Source organism: Plecotus auritus, assembly GCF_963455305.1.
Source record: "Plecotus auritus genome assembly, chromosome: 4".
Taxonomy (NCBI): domain Eukaryota; kingdom Metazoa; phylum Chordata; class Mammalia; order Chiroptera; family Vespertilionidae; genus Plecotus; species Plecotus auritus.
Window position 1 is genome coordinate 160,528,549 of NC_137775.1, and position 26,798 is coordinate 160,555,346.

The 26,798-nt window shown below is 40.7% G+C and overlaps 1 protein-coding gene across 1 annotated transcript; it reads right to left on the reverse strand.

Annotated features, from left to right (window-relative positions):
- Window positions 1-40: 40 nt before the first annotated feature.
- Window positions 41-25,387, reverse strand: STEAP4 (STEAP4 metalloreductase). Its single transcript, XM_080666992.1, has 5 exons — window positions 25,261-25,387; window positions 8,651-9,108; window positions 7,504-8,031; window positions 6,076-6,240; window positions 41-3,822 (listed from the first exon to the last, which is right to left on the reverse strand). The coding sequence occupies exons 2-5, from the start codon at window positions 9,104-9,106 to the stop codon at window positions 3,559-3,561; spliced, it is 1,413 nt and encodes a 470-aa protein (XP_080523118.1). The 5' UTR covers window positions 9,107-9,108; window positions 25,261-25,387; the 3' UTR covers window positions 41-3,558.
- Between the last annotated feature and the right edge of the window lie 1,411 nt (window positions 25,388-26,798).

The following is a 26,798-nucleotide window of genomic DNA, read 5'->3' on the forward strand; positions in this document are numbered from 1 at the left end:
AAGTTAAAAACAAAAGTAAACAAAGCTGAAAAATATTTTTAAAATGTTTAATGAGTACACATTTACAAATGCAGTCAGGGAACCATACAAAAATAAAAGGCCTATAAGCTTAAGAAAAATGTTACTAGAATATAGGAAACACACTAGCAGTGAAGAAATGTAGTCTTTTATCTATAGAACAGTTTGGATCTGTTAAAAGGAGTACAGTTCGCTATTTCCATCTATTGCAAACTCATTTAGTTGGCTGTGTTAGTATGGTCGAATTGGTTCGATGGTTTGGGGAGGGAGGGGTTTGGGAGGGAAGAAAAGGAAATTGGCTTTTCTGGACAGCTTGGTGTGGTTTGGAATCTGTGCGGTTGAGACCTGGCAACCTAGTTGTCAAAACCACCAGGGGGCGCTCTTTAACTTCTAGCTTCATGGAAAGCTTTTTAAAAAATATTTTAAATTCTTTATTGTTGAAAGTGTTACATGTTTCCTTGCCCCCCACCCCCATTTCATGGAAAGCTTTTATTTGTACCTGGATAGAGCATTTCTACTAGGTTATAAAAGTAGAGTTTATTTTACTCCAGGAGAGCTTTGTTACCTAGGTATGGTATTTCCTATTTTTAGTGATGAACTGTGACCCGTAAAAACATATTACTCTGTTACTAAAAAGGAGCATGGTATCAGCCTAGAGAGTCCTCCACCAATTCTCTAGCCAAAGGGCAGGCTACAACCCTCCAACACTTGGCTGTTTGGCATAAAATAGAGGGGATGAGTAGGGACATTTTCCCACTGATGCTCTCGGTTGGGCACCTCACACACAGCTCTGCTCAAAGTCTTCCGGCTTTTTGTATCCTTGCTGGGCGGATCAAGGATAAATCAATGGTCATATGCTCTGTGTATCTTCTCAGTGAACACAAATTGAGATAACATGCAAAACCTATAAAGGAATGATGAAACCAACACCCCTCTCCAATACCAATGATATTGACAAGGTCACTTTAGAAATAATTTGGCAATATATATCAAATGCTATTAAAAGTTCTTCAAGTTTTGTAATCCCAATTCTTGGCAAGTATTCTGAAGAAATAATTTGAAATATGGAAAAAAGTTGTAAGTGCTAAGATAGTCTCTGAAATGTCATTTGTTTTAGTAAAGAATGAATATAACCTTACATTCTTAATTAGAGCAATGGTTAATAAATGCCAACTTGATATAATATTATGCAGCTATAAATTAAATACATATACCATGTAACTAAGAGAACAAAGCCGCTAATACATTAAGTGAAAAAGGATATAAAGTTGAGTATACAGTATAAATAGAACTATTTTTTAAAAAGTTTTATAGAAAAAGCATCCTGGATTATGGGTGATGTTTTAATGCATTTTAATTATTTTGTATATTGTCATGAAGAATATATGGTAATAAAAGTTTAAAAAGAGTCCGGCCAGAGTGGCTCAGTTGGGTGATGCCATCCTGTGCATCAAAAGTTGCAAGTTCAATTCCCAGTCAGGGCACATGCCTGAGGGCAGGTGCAGAAGGCAACCGATCAATGTTTCTCTCTCTCCCCTTTCTCTCTCCTCTCTCTAATCATGTCGTTGAGTGAGGATTAAAAAAGCAAGTGAAAGAGAGAAAAATAAATGGTCATGACAGAGCAGGTGAAAAATGTCAAAACCAAAGCCTTTTGGTGATTTCAGTGTGTGGGAAGATCGTGCCTAAGGCTCTTTTTAGCTTCATGTATGAGCCAGGAAGGCTAATCCTGGTGAAGGTCATCTTGGAAGTGGAACTGTCAGCACAGAAAACAGAGAGAATTGTAGGCAGTTAGACAGACATGAGCAGAGCAAGGACGATGGTCCTGGAGGTCATCTGGGGGGAAAGCCCCGATGGTGACCTTTCCTCCCCTGGCATATCACTGATCATGCAATTTGGACCCCCTGACCTTTCCTCCATAGAGATAACATCCAGGCCCCAGCTGTATTTCAGCAGTAGGCACAAAAATACAGCAAATCAGACAAGCAACCCCATGGCTGACCTCAGGACCAGCTGCATTGGATAATGACCCCCTGCCCTGGCAGTGACCAATCAGTCAGTGGAGACCGAGACCCTGAAAGGACACACCTGGAAAACTGCTGAATATTTTTTTGAGATCTTCTCCTGGGGCCTCCCCTAAAATCTCCACCCTGACAACCCTTTGGGCAAGGACCCAGGGGGCTCTCCCTTCCCCTCCCCAGAGCACCCCCATGTCTTCCCCTCCTTCTCTTCTTCCCCTCAGGTGCCATCAACTTCACCTTCCTCACTTCTAAGCTTTAGCGGTCCTTCTCTTGCCTCTATAACTTGTTTCCTAAGCCCATTTCTTCTGCTAATTACTTCTGCTATCTCTGTGACTTTCTAAATAAATTTTCTCGTATAGTTTGGGGCTTGGCTCTGAATTATTTCCTAGTCAGACTCAGGTACTGAGGTTGCTGAACCCAGGTCCAGTCTGACCGCACCAGTCTAACACCTGATATCGTTCTCACTGCCCTTCATGGAATCATCCTGCATTCTAGTGAGGATCTGAGAAAGAACCAAGTCTCATGTTAACAACTACTGCTTATGCCTTTCTGCCCTAAGACTTTCCATAATTCTCTCATCTGTGCATCTATCACACTTTCACTTTCATTATTCACTTAATTTCACTGCTTAAAATATGACATATTATAGAAGCTCCTTTTTTTATATTAGAAATTCATTTCATAGATGATTAGTACTGAATAATATTTGGAATATATTATTTACAAAGCACACAATACTTAAACAAAACCAAACCTAATCTAGTGCAACTTTACAATATTTATTTAGCTTGCTATCTAAAATTCTGGTTTATTTAACCAGAATTCTTCGATTTTAACTCAATCTTTCTTACACCTATTCCTTGTAGAGGAGGGATCTTTGGACAACTGTATACATTTGCATATATCTGACCCATACTTCCAATCAACTGTGGTATTTTTGTTGTGTTATGAAATAGTTTCCCACTGTTCACAATCATATTGGTAAAAGCAAAATTAAAGAGTACATTTGACTACAGAATTCACTATGGCAATATTTATAATCACTTTCACGTCCAAAAAACAAAAAATGAATTCCTTTTACTTCATTGGCCCTCTTCTTCAGACGTACCAAATAAAGCCTTTATCAGTGACCACTGTTTTTCTGTCTTCTCTTTCACTCCACTCAGCCCTTGAACCAGAGAAGGAAAGAACATGTACTTCCCCTGGAGTTTGCAAGACGTTAATTACATTCTGCATGGCGTCCACATCCAGCCACAACCAGAAGCTTCTGAGTGTGAAGCCACAAGGCTAATCTGGATCTCAGCCCGACTGCCTCTGGGAGAGGCAGGACCTACACGAATTCATCACTAACCAGAGGTAAAATGCTGTTCTCTTCCAATCTCTCAATTTCTTAAAGTCAGGCAACATTTCCTTTGCTGTTCACAAACTTCAGGCCAAGGTGGGAGAAAAATGTTTTTTTGACTGAGTCCATTATTCGTCACTAAACATACAGTTCAGAACTTTGGGTGAATTGAACGTCGCTTTAAATATCTGTTTGTCCATTTAGTGCTGATTTAGAGAATTTTGAGTTCCTTTCCCAACCCTGGCGGATCCGTGTGAGGATCTTGTCTATACACGGCAGGATGAGGATAAACTTGATCACCAGCACGGTACAAGGAAGGATGAGTGCTAGTATGTAAGCTGAAGGAAGATACCACCTGAGACTGGAAGGACTGAGGAATCTTTTTCCGCCATATATCAGGGTGTGAGCTGTGCACAAGATCAGGGTCAAATAACCCAGTTTGGACTATAAAAGCAAGAAACAAAAATATGTACATTAACACTATTTGCATTTTAAAAGCAAAATACTGGAAGCCAACGAAGAACATTGTCAACAACCACAAGCATGTGAAACCTTTCATATTTAGAACACTCTGCAAAACTCTGAGGAAAGCAATAACCCTCCTTCAGGATGAAAAATATTTCATTTAAAAAATAAAAAGACTGTGCTTAAAAATGACATGGTGGTTCATCTTAACCTGGCTGGATGGGAAAGTCTCCCAGGAGCAAACTCTTCGGAGTTAGAATGAACAAGGTGCCTTGCCTTCTTCCTCAGTGGTGACCTTTTCCCTTGGTCACCGTTTCCGGAGCTCAGAGATGAACAAGACACAGTATGTCCTCAACAAGTACTGCATCAGTGTATGTTACTGACTAAACGCACATACTAGCTCAATTCTATCACAATAAAGAGCAGTTAGCACACTTTACTTTTATCTGTTTTGGCCTACATACTAAAGCTCAATGTTTATCTTAATGTCTTGAATGTAGGCGTTAACATGAGAAAATGTTGACTGTATTTGGTCCCTGGATACTAGTAAAACAGACGTTTGAAATTTGAATAGTTCTGTAAAATTCAAACCTAAAATCAATTATGAATGGTCTATTCCATTACACTGGAGCATGCGCCGGAATATCCGGAGGGCTTGTTAAAACAAACTGCTGGGTCATACGTCCAGAGTTTCTGATACATTAGGTTTGGGAGGGCCTGGGGATTTGTGTATCGAACAAGTCCCAGGTGATCTTGCTGTTGCTGCTGGGTGCAGGTACCACACTTTGGGGACCACTGGTTTATAAGAATAGTTAAAAATTCCCTTTTAATGAGGGGTCTGGTGGTTGATATGTGGAAAAAACAGATTTTTTTCTGTTACAGCCCAGCACTGAGTCTGGTATGATGACAGTCTAGCATGATGTGTTTCTAAGGTTTTAAGCTTTATTTCAATATGTTGCTTTATATATGAACTAGAAGCCCAGTGTACAAAATTCGTGCACGGAGGTGGGAGGGGTGTCCCTCAGCGCAGCCTGCACCCTCTCCAATCTGGGACATCCCTCTCTCAATCCAGGACTGCTGGCTCCCAACCGCTCGCCTGCCTGCCTGCCTGATTGCCCCTAAGCACTTCTGCCTGCAAGCCTGATCACCCCCTAACTACTCCCCTGCCAGCCTGATCAACGCCTAACTGCTCCCCTGCTGGCCTGATTGCCTCCAACTGCCCTCCCCTGCTGGCCTGGTCACCCCTAACTGCCCTCCCCTGTCGACCTGGTTGCCTGTAACTGCCCTCCCCTGTCGACCTGGTTGCCTGTAACTGCCCTCCCTTGCAGGCCTGGTAGCTCCCAACTGCCCTCCCCTGCTGGTCCAGTCACCCCTAACTGCCCTCCCCTGCAGGCCTGGTTGCCCCTAAATGTCCTCCCCTGCAGGCCTGGTCCCCCCCAACTGCCCTCCCCTGCAGGCCTGGTCACCCCCAACAGCCCTCCCCTGCAGGCCTGCTTGCCCCCAACTGCCCTCCCCTGCTGGCCTAGTCAGCCCTAACTGCCCTCCCCTGCTGGCCTGCTTGCCCCTAACTGCCCTCCCCTGCAGGCCTGCTTGCCCCCAACTGCCCTCCCCTGCTGGCCTAGTCGGCCCTAACTTCCCTCCCCTGCAGGCCTGGTCCCCCCCAACTGCCCTCCCCTGCTGGCCTGGGTTCCCCCCAACTGTCCTCCCCTGCTGGCCTGATTGCCCACAACTGCCCGCCCCTGCCGGCCATCTTGTGTCCACAGGGGGGGCGGCCATCTTTGACCACATGGGGATGGCCATTTTGTGTTGGAGTGATGGTCAATTTGCATATTACTCTTTTATTAGGTAGGATGGGACCCTAATCTAAGGTTGATTTTCAGAAGAAGAAATGTTGTCTTTGGGTTTCTCTTTACCTTGCACCAAGTCCATTGCCACAAAGTATAATAGTTGTTGGTGTTTTTTCACTCTATACTTGCAGCTGTGGCTCTGGGAGGAATCGGGAATCTTGGCAAGGGATGCCCTGCTAGGAACCAAACCATTATGAATCTGCCTTGTGGTACCAGAGTTTAGCATTTTCTAAGTTGAACTTGTTTCAGTTACTATTTTTAGGAGATTGCTAGGGAAGTGATGGAGCAAAAGGAAAACTTGTGCATGGTGTGAGAGAAAAATGAGGGTATTTGTAATGCCAGACACATTTTGCAATGAAAGTAGATTAAATCTGGAGGTCCTTACCTGGACAAATCGGAACTCTCTCCAGTTGACCATGTTGCTAACTGATGGCAAGGAAGTGATCCCCAAGAGGACGAAGAAGAAAAATCCAAGGATTCCCAAAGACAGATATGAATCACTAAGCCAGGCATTAGTGGTACTAAATGGATTTTCTTTCTTGGATATTGCCTAAGAAAAATTACAAGCAATTTTTTAAAATTACATGTTTTAATAAACTGCCCAAACTTTCAAGGGGACTGAAAACAACTCTGCATGGCTTATTTACTCAAGGCAAATTAGATGACATTTCTTAATAGTCATTTGAAAATAACTGTAGAGAAAAATACACTTAGAAATTATTTTTGTGATAGAAAAAGTAATTGGTTCTGCTGGGACTTCATTATAATAGTTGACTCCAGGAGTTGTATAGGGAGTTTTAATTGACCCTATTCATACTAAAACAAAGTAAACATTTACTTAAACCTTCTTTACCATATAGTTTCTTGTTTCCCAAGCAAAACTGGATGTTCTCACGTAATTACAGCAAGGTTCTGTTTTTCTGTTCTATATACTGATCATTCACACACGGGAAGTCTGGGTTCTTTCATGTCTATTATATTGTAATCCAGCATCAAGTCTGTCCCACCGCAAATTGAGAGAAATCAGGCCACTTTAATGTGATTCTTCCCCAAGAACCTCACATGTATTTGTTAGGGAAGCAATGTTGAGAAACCCACAGAAGCAACGTCAATGAATTATTACTAATAAACTATGAGACAAAGATTGGTCGAAACCAATGACTTCCTAACTGGAGCTGATGTGTAGCACTTCCTCTGGGACTGCCTTTAGACTCCCTGAGCTGATTCTCTTTGAATTTTTTTGACTATGTAGAAAATAGTATTTGCCATTTGCTTAGAAAACTAAACAATTGAGTTAATACAGTTATAAACTAAGCAATTGCGTTAATACAGTTATAAACACTCTTTTGTAAATTTGTTTACATTTTTGTGCCACAAGTTCAAATGGCCCCCTTCCTAATTAGATGGTTGTTTTTGACTTCCTAAAAGAGGTAGCATGCATAAAAACAGAAGCTTGAAAATGCAGTGCTTTACATTTATTGAATGTGCCCCAAAGGAATCTAAGAAGGTGTCATTAGGTTTCCTGAGACCTCAAATCTGTCAGTTTATCAGGATCCCAGTCAATCCTGGGAATACAGATCTGGACCCCAGGAACCTGGGAATCTAACTTGCCTTCTCAATGGTTGTATGAGATGTCAACTGGATCCACTCAAAAACAAAAACGAAAAACAGACATGAGGTGTCTAATCCTAGTTACTTTAAAAAATAAATATGCTTAGAAGACTGATTTTCTATAACTGTAAAATAGAATATCTTGTAGCAAGATTCCTCTTTGATTGAAGAAATAGGAGAGCACAAATGAGTAGAGATTTACCTGAGAAACGGTTGCATTTCCCAGCCTCCATCGTACATAGTAACGAATAGGAATCAACAGGGTGTAGATGACGTGAAGGAAGGCAAATCCCAGAGCTATCAAGCCAAGCTGCTTTCTGCAAAGCATCCAGTGGTCAAGCCAGCCTGGGAACCGCCGGTATTTCGTTCCTCGGTACAGCTGCAGAATGGCAGCAATGACGCCAGGGAGGTAAACCACGGCGAGCAGTGTCAGGGCGGCTATTGGAAAGACACGATTTGGGATGGAAACAGCAATGCGAAATGTGTGATCCTTCTTTTCATTAACGTAAGGGTAGATTATGTCTCTGATAACACAGTAGACAAACAAGAAGACACACAGAATAGCAGAGAAGTAGAAGGGGAACTTCCACATTGGAAACAGTTGCAGGGGGTAGTTTTCAATTTCACTGGCTGCCAAGAGAGATCCTTGGTCCAACGGAGTCAGCCCAAGAGTACGAACTATATCCATCACTCTTTGCTTGGCTTTGCTGTCATTTCCGCAGATGAACACCTGGGTGAAAAATAATTATTTTGGTATTTATTCTTTAATAATTATTTTTGAAAGTCTATATAAGTACTGCTTAGAACAGGACGTATAGTAGTGAACAGCTTTTCAAAAAAGGATGCTGAATCAACATATTTAATAAGATGAAGTTTTAAACTTGCACATGTGGGTCGGATAGTTAAGTACCAGGGTTTCAACTTGAGAGTGATTTTTTAGGCACATCACACTGATAGAACAAGACTTTATTTTCCACAGTGTGAACAGTTTGATGTTTCTTCTGTATTTGTGGGTGCCGCATCATTTATGGGTTCCTAATCTCAATGAATAAATGGAAGTAGTTTCATACAAGGTAATGGGAGTGCAAAAGATATCAATCAACCATTTTAAGTGTGTTATTTTCTAGTACTAACACGGGACTTCTGGAGACTGATATCACTGGGTTCTATCAAATCAAAAGCTTTGCAGACAGTGGAAAATGAATCACAATTAACTCCCCTACTTGCTCCATCCCAAGAAAGCGATTCATGGCACTTATTAGTAGAATGAACTATTCAGTAGGTATTTTATTTTGAGGTAAGTGCACATAAGAAATTGAGTGTAAAGTAAATGCATCACTTGATCTTACCTGCCGACTTGCGTCCAGTGCTCCTGACTGGAGAGCCCACGCTGAGATGGTGTTAAATGCTTTCACTGTGTGGGCTCCCGGCACCAGCTGAGCAAGGTACTCTGCATTAGATTCTGGGTACTGATGGATTTTGAGGTTGTTGCTGACATCGACCAATATTTTCCCACGGAGAACCTCAGTTAGTGCGGTGAGAAAATCGTAATGTTCCCTGTGGATCGCTAAGATTATGATGTCAGATTTCTGGGCCGCTTCTGAATAGCTCAAGACCTCTGCACCACTGGGCAGCAGGCTGGATGTCCTGGAGTTTCGACTTCCAAAAACAATCGAATAACCACACTGGATCATTTTAAGTCCCAGTGATCTTCCAAAGTCTCCAGTTCCAAAAATACACACAGTCTCTTGCTCTTCTGGAGGAATCATTGTAAGAGGAAGTGTATCTGTAGAAGTTTTCTCCATGACTGAAAGATAATAGAACAAATACCCAACAAAATATGAATGCTCTGGACATGGAAAAATTAATGAGAATTATCTCCAGGAAACAGTGGTTGACTGATGTTGTTCTAAGCTTCTAATGAATTCCTCACAAAATTTTGAAGGAGTAAAAAATTGTCATATGTAGCCCAGCCAGCTTGGCTCAGTGGTTGAGTGTCAACCTAGGAACCAAGAGGTCTTGGTTTAATTCCTGGTCGGGGCACGTGCCCAGGTTGTGGGTTTGATCCCCAGTGCGGGGCATGCAGAAGGCAGCCAGTCAATGATTCTCTCTCATCATTGATGTTTCTATCTCTCTCTCCCTCTCCTTTCCTCTCTGAAATAAATAAAAATATATGTATATATTTTTAAAAATTATATATATATATATATATATATATATATATGTTCTCATATGTCTTATTTAACAAAATCATTGATGAAAAACTTCTGTTGAATAAGGAGATGCAATAAAAAACCAAGACACTTACTGGTGGATATTTTAAACTGTGCATATGTTTTGCAATGATATCATATTTACTGAACAATTGGAGTTCCAAAAGTTCTAGTGTAGTGTACCTGGCTATCCCCTCACTATTTGTTTATCCTAATATATTATTTTTCTAACTCTTATATTGGGATTAAAATTTACAAACAAAATACAGATTTGATCAAGTTGCTGGTGTCTTGTAATGAGATGGATGATATCTTTATTGACATATTCTCACTTGGATCATCTTAATCATTGCAAAGAGAGTGATTCTGGACTTTATTGTGAATAATTTGGCAACCACATTCATTTATTATAACCTGCCACAAACTTTTTAAAAAAAAATGAAGATGTGGACTACACAGTCCTTTGTTTTTCATTCCACCTTTTACTAGACCTTGGTTGGGTAAGCTCCTCAAACTCTTTGTGTCCCAGTGTCATCTTTAAAATAAGAAATTGGTAGTATGTATCTACCTTGGAGACATTGGAAAGATCAGATGCATTAGATTTAAGATGCATATCTTAAAACCATTTTTGAGACATACTGAAGTATTGTAACAATCATCTCAGGTAGAAACTGCAGTTTAACTTTAACCCTGCTGTTTTGGCTTCTGTACTTATTTGCTTGCTAAAACAATAGAAAAGTTACTTTGATTTTCTGAACTTATGTATGCTATCCCAATCGATTGAATACTCCATTGTTGATGGTTTCAATATCCCATTGATTGTGATCTTACTGGTTATCGAAGCACATTCTTCTGTACCTGGAAACCAGGACAGCACAATTACCCTAAATTGTCTCAGGGGCTCCAGATAATGCGTTCCGGTTGACTCAGTGGTCCCAAGACCAGGACAGCACAATTACCCTAAATTGCCTCAGTGGCTCCAGATAATGTGTTCCCGTTGATTCAGTGATCCAAAGACCCAAAACTATAATTAATCTTTATAAATAACTAACTTGCTCAATTTTGCTTCTGTAACTGCTTTGTGTAAACCAGGTTCCTCATTCCAAACCCAAAGATGTAATTGGTACCTTTGTGATATTCTGCCTATATAAGCTGGATGTGGCCAGCATTTCGGGGTTGTGAGATTTGGAGTGCTTATGCCCCCTCGTAACCGCCGGCTTTTGAATAAATGACTCCATAATTTGACTTTTTGATTGAGGCATCCTTTGTGAGATTCGGGGGTACACTACAACAATAGTAAATTTATTATTAATAGATTACTTAATAAACCATTAATTATTTAATGAATCAATATATTAATTATCTAATTAATATAACCTTTATATAAATTCTGTAAATTAGGGTTTAATTTTATGCTTCTATAAATGTGTTTATTGGAAATGCATACAATTTATCTGAAACAGCATTCCATAATTCTTAAGAAGCTTCTGCTGTCCTCTCTTATTTTTTATAAAAACCTCACATGAAATGGCTTTAGAACATATGGATTTATGAAAACATTGATGTAAAAACAGCTCAAGTGTGAATTTCTCTCATTTATAATTCTTTCACATTTAATTTTAATATTTCTATCTTAAAATGCAACCTGGCAACCCAATGTAACATACTTGGGCTGTTACTCTGACCATTACAATTAATTTTCACTCTTCAACCTTCAGAGACATCACTGGGCAAATTGAAGGTGCAAAACCAGTAAGGAGATACTAAATATCACTGGCTGACTTAATAGAAGGAACTATAGTTATTCCATTGGTCATAACTCCTATCAAGTTATAGAAGCTCTTAGGTTGATAATCATGTTGGCTACATCTTGAGCTCCACATCATATCTTCCCGGTTCTAACTCCAGTCCTTGGTCCTTGGGCAGTAACTGAGTGCTGGTCAGCTTCCAGTGCCTAACAGAGGCTCACTTTGGGGCCCCGCATCTTATATCTCTTGATTCTTGTCCTGGTGTCCCTCTGATACCTCTACCTGGGTAAAACTAACTCATGGGGCCCCCATAGATAAGTACTTCCCTTTCATTCTCTGGCACACAGTTCTGACAAATTTCATAAGGGTCCCCAGAAAGTGATCAGAGCATCACTCGTCTGTAGCAATGGCCAAGGTAACGTCTTCTTCCTGTCTTTCCCACCTTCCCTGCTTTGTGCCTCTTGCCTCTCACGCCTGCTCCCTGAAGTCACTTCCCTAATAAACTGCACACAAGCCTTTGTCACAGTTCTGCTTGCTAATCAACCTAAGGAAATGCAATATTATGATTACTTTCTTATGGGGAAAAAAAAAAAAAAGACCTGACCTAAGGTTACCATAACTGTGATGATGAAATAATTGCATATAAAAAAAAGTTAGTAATTATTTGGGGAAATATCCTAATAAGTACATAAAAACGACATGTATTGCATGCTCTAAACCACAAGAGAGATCATTTTACAGTAAATACTACATAAAGAAGGAAGTTACACCCATTTCAGACTATTTGTAACTCAAAATAACTCCCAGGTGTAAACATGAATTTATGGAGGTAGTAAGGGTTCTTGCTTCAAAACTAAAGATTCCTAGTCCTATTTTCCTCTTGAATGTAGGATGGAATTCTGGAATAAAGAAAATAAGAAAGATGGCAAAGAGGAAGTAGAGTTTTTGAGGGAAAGATGGGTTAAAACAGTTAAAACATAACAGTGGTCTCCTGTCCTTCCTTTAGCTCTTTATAAACCTGCTAGGTAACAGGAAATGGGACAAGAATATCTCCTGGTTTGGGAAATCACCAGGACTGATTTTACCTCCTATGGAGATAGGCTCCTTGAGAGGTGGGCCAGACAGGTAATCTGGTCCAACAAGGATGTTTGTAGAGATTAGAGATTGGCAACCAATGATGCAGATGCCAAAATGGCCAAGAAGACTGTGAAAGCCATGGTAGAGGCTGCCACTGAAATACGCGGCCCACACGGCGAGTGTGTGTGTGTGTGTGTGTGTGTGTGTGTGTAAGAGGGATCAGGTGTGGGTAATGAAGAGTCTTGCCTATCATCTCCCTGTTTGCAGATCCCACCCCAGGTTTTGGAAACCTGAGGCAACATTCTTCTCAGATGTTCTTAACTTGGCACCCCATGAGGATGCTAGAGCCAATGTGGTGTGTTTACTTCTCTTACCTCCCAGGGGTCAGACATCACAAACCACTTCCAGCTGCAGAGAACTTTAGCATAGTAAAAGCATGTGAATGTCCAAACAGGATTATAAAAATTGCATATATTAAATGCTTATAGTTAACAAATCAATGATATTAACCAAAAAATCTTTTCATCTGAAATAATTATAGACTCACAGAAAGTTGTAAAGATAATACAAGAAGTTCCTGTGCATCCTTCAGGAATGGACAAAAATAAAATGGAACAAGCGTTGCTAAGAGGGTCACGTTATATAAAACAGAGTCAGGAAGCTATTAAGGAAGTGGGGCCTGTGCATATCTGGTGCCTCAGTTCTCAGAGCTGCCACATTGCTAAACCTGTTGCTAAACTCAGCTCAACGCTGACTCACAAACCTGGAGCAACAACCACTCTGTGGATACACATGCACTTGACCTCCTCCTTGTGGTTTTTATCCCCTCGTTTACGTATTGTAACTAACCAATCTCCGTTACCTAGCCAGCAATCCTTTGTTTGCATGAACGAATTACCCTTGGTGTTTTCTGTCTTTATAAATCCTGCCTTTGTTCTCTCTGAGGGCAACTTGGGCTGCCACCTGAATCTGTGTCTCAGGGATTCGAATCTTTTAAGATTCTAAATAAACTTTCAAATTGTTCTACGTCCTCAGACCTTTATTAGTTAGCACTTTCCAATGGTTCTATGTTACATAGCATAATGCCCCGGAGATTCATCCACTTGGTGCCTGTATCAATAGTTTGACCTTGTTTATTGTCGAGTAGCAATCCATGGTATGGACCTCTTCATTTGCTCATTTGCCTCCTGCATGTCCTGTTTGGTAAAAAGTGTCTGTGTCTTCTGCCATTTTTCTAATTGGGTTGTTCGTTTTTCAACTGTTGAGTGTTTATAATTTTTTATGTATACTGGATATGAGTCATTTGACAGATATAGGGATTGCAAATATTTTTTTCCTCAATATGTAGCTTGCTTTTCATCATCTTAACAGGGTCATTCATAGAGAAAAATTTTTTTTTATGAAATTTAATGGTGCTTTTTGTGGATTGTGCTTTTGATATCATGTCTAAGATTTCTTCACTAAGCTTTAGGTCCTCAATATTTTCTCCTAAAGGTTTTATAGTTTTATATTTTACATTTAAATCCATTATCCATTTTGATTTATTATTTGTATAAAGTGTGAGATTTAAGCCAAGGTTCATTTTTTTTTTGGCACATAAATATCTGATTACCTCCCTATCCTTTGTTAAAAAGATCATCTTTATTTCACTGAATTGCTTTTCACCTTGTAAGAATCAGGAGTCTGCACAGGTGTGGGACTGTTTCTGGGTTCTCTACGCTGTCCCATAGATCTATGAGTCTCCCCTTGCCTCTGAATGTACTTATATAGTGAGTCTTAAATGTGGGTAGACTAATTATTTCCATTTTATGTTTTACTTATTTTCAGAACTGTGTTAAATAGTCTAGTTACTTTGACTTTCAATACAAGTCTTAGGATACTCATATATATATATATATATATATATATATATATATGTATGTATATATATGTATATATATAATGTTTATAGTTAACAAATAATGCTTTTTAATCTATTAGAAAATGCAATGCAACCTATTTGTTTGGTTTAGGAGATAATCCCAGGCTATTTAAAAAATTAATTCATACTAAAGCATAATGGCCATGTATAAACGTCAGATAATGGATACAAAATTAAAGTTGCATGATTTTCATCCTAGCTGTGTATTTATGTATATGCATAGACTGCATTTGGAGAATATATCAAAATAAAATTTTAAAGTCCTGTGTATCAGCAGCCAGGGACAAAAATGGCCCCTTTCCCCTCCCCAGCCCTAGAATAGACTATGTCCCATTCCTTTTAGAAAGAAGAACAGGGTTCAACAACCCAGCCATGCCCCTTCTAAAAGGTGGCTCTTTCTTGCCTTGCTCTGGGGAGATGGACCATTTGTTTCCCCTAGGGTTTTAATAGAATGAAAAAGAAAATATAGCCCTGACCGGTTTGGCTCAGTGGATAGAGCGTCGGCCTGCGGACTGAAGGGTCCCGGGTTCGATTCCGGTTAAGGGCATGTACCTGGGTTGCGGGCACATCCCCAGTGGGAGGTGTGCAGGAGGCAGCTGATCGATGTTTCTCTCTCATCGATGTTTCTAACTATCTATCCTCTCCCTTTCCTCTCTGTAAGAAATCAATAAAATATTTTAAAAAAAATAAGAAAATATATAAATACTGTATTTAGAAAAGAAAAACCTTCCTCTCTCTAGTGCAGATAGGCCTGAGAGCAATAATTAGTTTTCATGACTTCCTCATATATATATATATATATATATATATATATATATATATATTTAATATATTTTATTGATTTTTTACAGAGAGGAAGGGAGAGGGATAGAGAGTTAGAAACATGGATGAGAGAGAAACATCGATCAGCTGCCTCCTGCACACCCCCTACTGGGGATGTGCCCACAACCAAGGAACATGCCCTTGACCGGAATCGAACCTGGGACCCTTGAGTCCGCAGGCCGACACTCTATCCACTGAGCCAAACCGGTCAGGGCCCTCCTATATTTTTTATTTTGAGAAATCCACCGAAAATACAAATCAAGGTAAATTCTTTTATGTAAAGATTCAATCTTAGTTACATATATTATTGGAAGTCTTATTTGTTTTTAAGTTCACCCAATTTTGCATAGATAATATATATACAGACTGAAAATGCAAAAAATGTTTCACATAAAAAAGGTTTGGAGGTAATCATAAAAACAACTATAAAGACAAAACTATCCACATCACAAGACACACACTATCAAGTAATAGAAATAGTGTGCTGAGGGCCATAATCTATAATAATAAAAGGGTAATATGCTAATTAGACTGGACATCCTTCTGGACGAAGCCGGGGCTGCCAGGGAAGCCTGGGTCCCAGGTGTCAGAGGGAAGCCAATGCCAGCAGCCAGGGGAAAGAAGGCCTACTCTTGCACGAATTTCGTGCATCAGGCCTCTAGTATAATCATAAGTAAACAAAGACAGACCCCTACAGAGATTGGTTTGGAGAGGAATGTAAGGAGAAGGGAAATGGTGGTACAGACAGGCACTTTCTGGCACTCCTTCCAATCTTTCCTTCATTCATCAAAGCAACTTCTGATAATCACTAAGGCTTAAAAAGTGCAAATACTTCTGCAAAAGATTACAACAGAAACCAGTGGTTCTCAACCCTGGTGCACATTAGAATCACCGGAGAGCTTTTGCAAAATATGATGAGCAGACTCTTGGAGTCTGAATTAATTGGTCACTGTCAGACTAAAATTTTTAAGTTTCTCTGCAAATCAAGTAGAGCTTAATTCAGAAACAGTCACTTTTATTTCCTTAGAACAGTGGTCGGCAAACTCATTAGTCAACAGAGCCAAATATCAACAATACAACGACTGAAATTTCTTTTGAGAGCCAAATTTTTTAAACTTAAACTTCTTCTAATGCCACTTCTTCAAAATAGACTCGCCCAGGCCGTGGTATTTGTGGAAGAACCGCACTCAAGGGGCCAAAGAGCCACATGTGGCTCGCGAGCTGCAGTTTGCCGACCACTGGTCTAGGATAGAGCCTGGGTATTGTTGTTGTTGTTGTTTTTAATTGATTGTAAGGGTTGGGGGGAAAAGGGGGAGGGTGGAGGTGGAAGAGGGCATAAATGGTGACAGAAAAATAAATAAATAAATAAATAAATAAACAAACAAACAAACAAATAAATAAATAGATAAATAAATAAAGTTAAAAAAATTTTTTGAAGCTTTTCCCCAGATGATTTTACTGTAGAGCCAAGCCTGCGAACATTGCCTGTTAGCTTTCAGTGGTTCTCTTCCCTGGTCACACATTAAAATCAGCTGGGCAGCTATTAAATGCTAGGGGATCACCTGCTGGCATTCTGAGTTAACTGATCTAAAGGAGAACTCAGACATTAAAACAAACAATCCATTCTAAGGAGCACCCAGGGCTGAGAACCACCGGGAATGAAAACAGAGAATGATAGCTGTTTTGAAGTTTAATGGTGGGAGGAAAAAAGACAGGGTGTTGAGCTTATTAGGGGAACATTTACCTGCTTTACAGTTTTCCCCCTAAGTAATCGTTGACCGGGTCTGAGAGTCTAGAATCTTGTTTTTATGAAAACCAGAGGCAAGAATGGTGTGCAGACCTCATAAGAAGAGAGTCAAGGGATCCAGGCTCAAGGTAAGATGTCAGACTGCAGGTACACAGGTACGCTTTACTCTGTAACTCTCTCAAGGAAACCTTAAAGAGTTGTCTTCCAGCCCGGCCAGCATGGCTCAGTGGTTGAGCATGGACCTATGAACCAGGAGGTCACAGTTTGATTCCTGGTCAGGGCACATGCCTGGGTTGCAGGCTCCATCCCAGTGTGGGGCCTGCAGGGGGCAGCTGCTCCATGATTCTCTCTGATCACTGATGTTTCTCTCTCTCTCTCCTTCTCACTGTCCCTTCTCTGAAATCAATAAAAATATATTTTTAAAAATTTTAGAAAAAAAACAAAAACCAGTTGTCTTCCACGACCCACAAAGTTATAGTTTGATTAAATCCACCCACAAGACGACATCAGTTCTTCTTAATAGCCACTCTCACATAGTGCCATACAGTATCTCGTTTATCGTTTGGATGAAACCTTTATTAAAGACAGTCTGACCCTTTCTCCATTTAAAAAAATCAGGTTTGAATTCTGAAATGATTGTTCATACAAGATTTTGAATTCCTCGGACAGTGTCTCCTTTGGACAGCTTCCGGGAAGTTAGAAAAGAAATAGCACCTCTAAACTCTATAAGATGTGACAGGATTTTTCATTTTAATTTGATGCCTATAAACAGGTTTTTCTGCTTGTTTATTTTTAGTCCTTCCTTCTGCTTTATGGTTCCTTTTGAATTTCAACCTGAAAACCTAACATAACTTGACAATATATTTATGATGAGCTGAAGAGCCCATCAATCAAATACTGTTTTCATCAGGAGGCACAGGGCAGGAGGGAGTTCTGCAACTATGCCAGCCTTCTTGTGATTCAGAGCTTTGGTTTTGATATATATCTCAGGGACAATTGGAAAGCAAAAAAATACAAAAACAAAACAAAAACTCTTACCCTAACTCATCCAATTTACTCACTGAGCAGTTTATGTATTTAGTGAGATCAAGTCTCACTAAATACATAAGGGAAGCAAACATGTTCACATTTAAGCATATACTGTTTTACTGACAGTGTACATTACTGTAGCAAAAATCAAAGGACTTTGGTTTAAAAAGACCATTGATTTAGTTTATTAAAAAATTTACTGTGCCCCCCCCAATCAGTGGATTTTTGTACGAATTATTTTTCTTTCTATTTTGGTTGGTTTAATCTTCAGTTTATATGTAGTTAGAAGTAGCTCTGTTAGTAATAGCCCTAGATAACAGAAATATACCATTTAAAGCTATTAATCTAACTAAAGAAACCACTGCAGGTTCATTGCTGAAAAACTGATTATTTTAGATGTTTTGTGAGAAAATGTTATGTGCCTCATATCAACTTAATTGACTGATTAGTTTTTATGCTACCTGCTAGAATGACACAAAAGGAAATAATATCTTGTACAGTTTGATCAAGTCAAGGGGCATAACTAAATATAACCTTTACATTAACATTCTGTGGGGGTATATGCTTCTAGCCGTGGTTGGCAAACTGCGGCTCGCGAGCCACATGCGGCTCTTTGGCCCCTTGAGTGTGGCTCTTCCACAAAATGCCACGGCCTGGGCGAGTCTATTTTGAAGAAGTGGCATTAGAAGAAGTTTAAGTTTAAAAAATTTGGCTCTCAAAAGAAATTTCAATCGTTGTACTGTTGATATTTGGCTCTGTTGACTAATGAGTTTGTCGACCACTGAATCTACGGGAATTGCTAATCATCAGAACTAGCTAGGACTGTGCTGAGACTAAAATGATTCTGTTAGTGACATTTCACTATCACCAAATGAATTACCAGGGGAGAAAGGTAATACAGACCTATATTATCTATTTTAATTGCACTTTAGGGAAAAATATTTTTAGTGTGTGTTTGTATTTTTTAAACTGATTTCAGAGAGAGAGGTAGAAACATCAATGAGAAAGAATCATTGATTGGCTGCCTACTGCACAACCCCTACTGGGGATCGAGCCCGCAACCTTGGCATGTGCCCTGACCAGGAATCAAACTGTGACCTCCTGGTTCATGGGTCTACACTCAACCACTGAGCCACACCGGTCAGGCAAAAAAATGTTTTTAATTTAAGTTCTTTGGTGAAATTCTAGTTCAATTATAAATCTCATTAACATATGTTTTCACATTTAGATCTCCGCTGCATCTGTCAAGCTAAATAAAGATTGTTTTCTGATTCCCTGGCCAAGAATTTCAGCAGGTAAGTTCATTATCCACTGTCTAGGCTGCTTATTTCATTTGATTAAAGCCCGGGCTCATGACAACAAGGTCAGGGATTCAGTCATGTCTGAGTTTATTTACCTTGAACTCCATTTACATTCTAATTTCTGAACACTTCTTACAAATCTTTGGTTCCCCAAAGATTCAGCCCCAGGCCCACGCCCTGGCCCTGGATTGTCACCATCAGAAAAACAACTTGCACTGATTGAGTAGCATTTGGCTTGTACACTCTACGTGAGCATGGCTTATTGGATAATCTGGTGATTACAACAACCCACTTAATATTTAGTGTAAATTCTAGGACTATTGTAGTCAGAGATATTTAGGAAGTGACTGCATCATTTCAACTGTGAATTAACTTTGTTTAAATTAATTTCCTAGGAATAGTCATTTATCTTTACATTGAGGCCACTAGAAATTACCTAAATATTTGATAACTGCCCATTCAGTTTGGGGGTAGAACAGTTTTGCTGTGGAACTGACCCCCCCATCCTTGAACCCTGTTGATAGGAGAACTCTATGCTGCTTCAGAGTATCTCTTTACCCTTTTTAGAAATCTTGGGGGTGGCTCATACATTTTTATGAATATAGTTTCCTTTATCTTCTTTTGGATACCATTTTCTTCCATTTTTAATCTGGCTCCCAGGCGCCAGGGCTCTCAATGGCCATAGTGCCTTTCACGTTTGCAAAGTCAGCTTGACCAGAGGGGCGAGGCCTGGCCCTGCAGCTGCTCCATTTATCTCAGGAGAGGAGCTCTTGAAACTTCTTCCCATCCTGTCCTATACTCTGATAAACAAGCCTGAGCGCTGTGCTGGGTGAGAAATGTTTTTTTTTAGGAAAACACTTTTAATTCCTGGGTTGTAAATCTCGGCTCTTTCAGTGGTGTGGTTGAAAGCTTGCAATCAACCATGAGGTGAGTTTTCACACCAGAGAAATCAGCAAAGGCTACAAATCAAGACCCACCCTCCCACCCCCCCCCCCCCCACCCACCCACCCTGCCCTTAGAGAGTTGTTGTTCAGTACGACACAGAGTCTTTCCCTCTCTAGTTCTCATCCCTTTCATCCCAAGACTCTGGCAGGTGCCCAAGGAAATGGGAAAATAACTGGGCTGACAGGATGATTCGTTTTTCCAATCCTGACTCTGCACATTAGGCCTAAATCTCTTTCCGTAGGGGCCTCCCTTCTCAGAAGATACTAGCTTCTTAATCAAAACATAATCCATGTGGCTCTCCTACCCCAACAAAGGTTCCCAGGTCCTCTCCACCCATACATGGAGCTAACACAATTGGGACTGTAACTCCAATACCACTGCTGGACTCTTGGTTTCCTCAGGGAGATACTTACAGGGACCTTTTTGTGTATACTTGCATCCCCAAACATATATCTTCCAATTTGCCACACATGCCTCAAAAAGTAAAATAAAATAAAAAAGGAAAGAAGAAGAAAAGAAACTTCACAATTTGGGATTTCAGTCTAGGATAACCAACTAGTGGCACACTTTCATTATTAACCACAATGAACCATTTACCAACCTCCTAATTGCTTTCTCCTTGACCTCCTTCCATTTCCCATACCACCTATATCAGGGCAATTGAATTGGATAAAAAAAAAATCATTTTAGTACTTGGGTACTAAAGTACTTTAGCACTGGAGAAGAAATAACTAGAAGTGTAATAATCCTATCTAATAAAGAGGGAATATGCTAACTGACCATCACGCCATCACAAAGATGGCTGCACCCACAGCTGAGGCCAAGTTCCCATAAGGAGCCTTACCAAGCAATCAGCAGGGACCTGAGGCTATGCCCTCCCCAGCCCCCATGGGGCTTGACAGGGGACCTCAGGCTGCGTCCCCCACCTGGCAGGGCTTGACAGGGGACCTCAGGCCATGCCCTCCTCCCAGTGCTGGGCCTGGGGATCTGAGGCTGTGTTCCCCCGCCTGGCAGGGCTTGACGGGGGACCTCAGGCCATGCCCCTGTCCTGGCTCCGGGCCTGGGGACCTGAGGCTACACCCCCTGCCTGGCAGGGCTTGACAAGGGTGGGATGGCCAGGTCTGGATCTAGCCCAATAGGGGTGGGGCGGCCGGGTCTGGGTCTCACACAATTTTGAGGTGCATGGGGGTGGGCGGGGACTTGACTCTGGGTCCCGTGGTGTGCTCCAGACTCTGACAGGAGGAAGGTTTTTATATACATTTTACTAATTTTCTTTCATCTCTGACACTTCTATTATAGAGAAAGGGCAAATAGCAATATTAAAATATTTCCTCTAATTAATCTCCTTTTAATGTGCACGAATTTCGTGCAACGGGTCACTAGTTTTTTGTAAGAGTGATTCGACATTACTTAGTTCTTTTGAACTGTTCAATAGGCTTTATAGCTTATGACATGCCTTGAGGTATTACAGAAGAGCTAAAATTTTTACTTAAGCTAAACTAATTAAAATCTTTAGAAATTCAATATTCTAATTTTTATGACCTCAGTTAAATGCCTTAATTGTATTATGTCACTCTTGAAAATGAATTACTCTTGAAAATGAATTAGACTCCAAAGTATTATAGTTACAAATTTATTATGAAACTTACCCAGTATAGCAGCATAATAGGGTTAATAAAATTAAGGTTAAGTAGAAGAAACACTAAGGTTCCTGCAATGTCTTTCTCCTTTTTTTAAAAAAAAGCTATAATAATTTCCTCTATTTACTTTATATGTACTGCATAGTGCAAAGCAATCCCATACTTCTCCCAAAAGGCAGATAGTAGAAATCTGGGCACTTGACTGTATTAACTGGTCCAGTAAAAGGGACAGCCATGCTCATAAGCTACTATGCCCATAATGATCAGCATCTTCCCAACCTAAAAATCAGTGTTACCAATAATATCTTAGTAGGATTTCATGTTTTTGACAGACTTATTGAACAGCCTCTCTGTGCCAGGCACAGTGCTGTGTCAGGGATGAAGTGATCAATGAGACCCTCTTGGACCTCAAGGGGCTCCAGTCTTGGGGAGGATGTGGAAACATAGTCAAATCGTGACATTACAGTGTGTGAGGCCCTGAGCAGGGGAATGTGCAGCATGGATCCCAGAGAAGGGGCACTTATCTGCCTGGGACAAGAGAGTTTACCAACATCTGTGCAAAGTGACTTCAGCCTCTGTTTAACTTGGCTCAAAGCTGTTTCCACACCCTGTGAAATGAGCAGGTATAGATAAAACATGCCTAGTCATTGTCAACAGCTAATTGCCCCCTCCTATCCCGTGCTCCTCAGGATTGGAGCCCCTACAGTCTTTGGAGCTGAGGCAGAAAGACTATCCAGTCTGTGTTCTAATAACCTTCTAAGAGGTGTGCGATACAGTTCTATTAAATCAGAATGTAGTTCCTAACTTTTCAAACCCGTGAACTTTATTTCATCCTGACATTAGGATTGAGCATGCCCTCTACATTTGAAATACACATATTTCTCTTCAAACTTTTAAGAAATTCTTGAATGTCAAAGTACAAATGGCAAGACCCCTCCACACAGGGTTGAATAAACTCTTCTGGAACTTTGTGGGGAAGCATTTAGATTAGGATGTCAATGCCCTGCCTTGTTAGAGTTGAAACTATTTGTAAATGTGATTTTCAAATGGTGCAAACATCCTTTGTTCTTAATGATTTGGAAGAACAAATTGTTTACATATATAGCCCAAGTATGTTTTCTTATCATGCATTATTTTAAGCATTAATTATCCTTTATAATCATTTACTTAGCTTTATTCCTTCCAGGACTGACTTCTCCAAATAAAATAAATAATAACTCTAAATTCAAATCATTTTGGAAATGACCTACATGTCACTCAAAATATTTTGAGTATGCTTAACACATCACATGTAACTGCTCAGGAAGCCTTCATAACTAACTAATGACCCATTCTCTTTGGATGTACAAAGAACAGTCAAACAGGTGGCTTTGGAGGTCTTGAGTTTGTAAATTTTATTTTTACTACCTCTGGCCTATAACTTCAAGAGATAATATCCCACCCAGAAAGCCTTATTATTCTAGAGTTTTACGGTCAGAATTAAAGGTAAGTGTGGATACAGACACTTAACAAACCACCTCCTCCTCAGAGGACAACCCAGAAGAAACAAGCTACAAGGTGTCCTAGCAAGCCTTCAAGGTCAAAGGGTGAGTGCACTTATATGTGTGTGTGTGTGTGTGTGTGTGTGTGTTTGTGTGTGTGTGTGTGTGTGTATGCATGCACGTACCACTAGCTTATTAGTCTTCTTAAGATTCTAAAAGGAAATGATTTTTAAATAGCAGTTGACAAAAGACTCAAATGACATCTATAGAGAACTAGGTGGTGAGGGTCATGAAATACTGAACTGTGTTTCTGAAGATGACTGCAGTGCTAGCTACTGGGGATATTTTAAAAGGAGAGTCTATATCCTTTTAATACTGGCATTAATCATGGTAGAGTGTTCTAGTGTGGTTCTTCAGGAGGTAGGGAAATGTAGTGACTGCTCAGGGTTTCTTCCGGTTTCAAATCTATGACAAATGAATCCCTTTTTCTTAAAACTCTTCACAAGGCTCAAGGCCCAGGGTTTTCTACTTATTAACAAACAGGCTCATAAAAATGTTATTTGGTTACTTCTAAGAACAAGTTAGCAAGCTTATGCAAGGCAGAAGCCTGGAGATTGTCCTCAAGCCAGGGGTCAGGTGCCTTGTCTATGCTGGTTTCTGAACCTCGAGTTGCCATGTGAATGTCATTCAGCAGAACCACAACCGATGCCAAATGAAGCAAGTGCTGTTCCCCAATTTCTCTCTTTACACATGTACCATTTCCTTTAAAACCTTGCAGCTTGACACATAGGGAGTGCCTCATTCTGTTTTATGGGTTGTCAGTGTTTGCCATGCAGGCAGAATAATACTGTGCTAAATCACAGCATTCTGAAGAACTTGGGCTTTGCAAAAGGCCATATCTCAAAGAAGTTACTACTTCAAATAAATGTGCCATTTTATAAAATTACCCCTACTGTATCAGAAAAAATGTTCTTTCATGTGAGTGACATTTATGAGACTGCCATTTCCAGGGACTAGGACATTCTCACATAGTGGGGTGAAGAATGGTTCTGAAAGCTGAGGGTATGTGCTGAATGATAAATGTGGTAGAAGTCTAAGCTACTTGTAGGGGAAGAGACCATCTCCATAACTGGGTCATTTCCCTATTAAAAATGAAACCTGCCTTATGGTGAAGAGAGTAATCACTTGGTCATACCTATAACATTAACAAGGTGGTCAAAAAATTTCCAACCCGCAAGGATCTTTAGTTGTGCATTTTCACCTTGTGAGAGCTGGGTGTAGTGGATCATCTGGTCCCATAGGCTTCTACTTTACATATGTGAACACTGAGGCTGAGGTGTGGAGTTTCTAGTTAGAACAAGGGACAGTTCTCCAACCTGCTTCCCAATTCTCCATCCAATTCCCTTTCCACTACACCAGTCATCTTTTAAAGAAAGTCCCCGAATTACCATCCAGAGGAAAAAGACTCCTTTCTTGCTGCCTCTGGACAAACAGAACCAAGGTTTTGTTTCCTCTTCACAATAAGTTACATTTCAAGTAATATTTCTCTGGAAAAGCAATCGCTAAACTATAGAAGGAAATTTAAATCACCATCAAAGGTGGAAGTGGGTGCAGGTCTCAGGGCCAATTTCAGCTCTTGGTCAAGAAGTGACCTCAGATCTGAGATGGCAGAGATTGCCAAAACCACATTCTTGCAGGCTCCCTTCTGATGAGCACCAGGAGATTGCTCTTATTAGAAGTGAGCTATGAGAGGAATTGAAATCGGACTTCTCTGCTCTCTAGTGTAGAGATAAGCGACGAAAAGCCAGGAATCTGGAAGCTTGTTGAATTGCTTAACAGACTGCACGACACTCTTGACCAGCCTTTCCCTGGGAGATGCAGGGGCGTGCTGGGAAGTTTGCCAGCTCCCATTTCCTTACCCGCGAGCTTGAGGAGTGGGGTCCTGAAAGGAGGGGTTCAAGGTTAGCTGAAACAGATAAAGGAGGCGGGCCCTTTGGCGAAAGGTACAAGGCAAAGAGCCAGAAACATGACCCACCTGCGGGAGGGGTGCTTCCAAGCTGCTATGGTCAAGGGCAGCGGCAGCTGGGCAGGCAGCTGGGCGAGCAGCTGGCCAGGCAAGGAGGGAGCCGCTGTGCAGCGCTCCAGCTCAGGGCTGCAGGCTCGGGGTTCTCGCTGCCCCGCTGTATAAGAAGGCTGAGAAGGGAGGGAGAGGGGGGGCACCCTAGATTTCGCAAGAAGAAAGCGCTTCCTGGAAGAGTCAAGTTGGGAATCCCGGGTGGCTGGAAGGACCAGAACTTCCCGTTCTGCCACTGCAGCGTTTGTTGCAGATGTTGCCACTGATCTCTGGCCAGTGGAGTTTCTAAGGGTTTTCCCCAGAGTCCTGGGGATCTGTGCATCCCATGCAGATTGAGGCTGGAGAGTCTGAGGAGCACCCCTTTAGGAAGGGTCTCTTGGAGTAGCTGAGAAAACTCCACCCAGTCTAGGCTTCTAGCTATTTCTCTTCTTGCCATCTTGCTCAATTCACTGTTAAAAGGTGACAGTTTTCTCTCTGCCTGGAAGCTCTGGGTTCTTACAGCGCTCAGCTTGGATGACCTTGAGGTTTTAATTTATGTAGATTATGTTGTTCAAAAGAAACAAACCAAACGAAAGAGAGGGATGATGATGAGGCTACCTTATTGTTGACATATATCTGCAACTATAAAATATTGCATCATAATATGCAGTAATATATATTTCATAATTGGATTGCTATGCCCTTCTATAGGAGGAGCTCAAAAGCCACAGCTATGGTGGTTTAAGATTTAACTGAGGATGATAGCCTGTGAGGCAAAGCACCCCTCTGCTCCCAAACTCTGTGGTCTAGCACTCAGGATCCTCCCAATCTGTCTCTCACCCAGACATCAAATTTGCCAAGGTCCAGATGATGTTGAGCCTCATGGGAGGCCTGTTCCCAGCACTTCTGAGTCAACTCTTCCTTTGCCTGGATTGCAAGTCTCCCGAGTATTTTGTGGAGTCAGCTCTTCAGATTCCATGTCTTCCAAGTCTTCTCTGAGCCACTAGTTGCATTTAATCTTTTCTTTTTCCACAGAATGTAGTTTATGCTTCTGATACAGCAATAGGACAAATGCCTCTTAAAAGAGTTATTGTGGCTCAGCTGGTGTGCCTCAGTGATTGAGCATTAACCTATGAACCAGGAAGTCATGGTTTGATTTCCGGTTAGGGCACATACCCGGCTTGCGGGCTCGATCCCCAGTGTGGGGTGTGCAGGAGGCAGCCAATCAAAGATTCTCTCTCATCATTGATGTTTCCCTCTCTCCCTGTCCCTTCCTCTATGATATCAATAAAAATATATATTTTTTAAAATGAGTCATTGTATATGTATTTCCTCTCTTGGACTGTAAGCTCTGAGGGTGGACACCCTATTCTTTTCAGCCTGGGATTCACCACATCTAGCACGATACTCAATATTTATTGCACTCTTTGACAAATATACTGCCAGTTATTACATTATAGCCTGCAAAAAGGTCATCTGATTGTATTTGTTGGGCTAGGAAGAACTTTAAAATATATTCA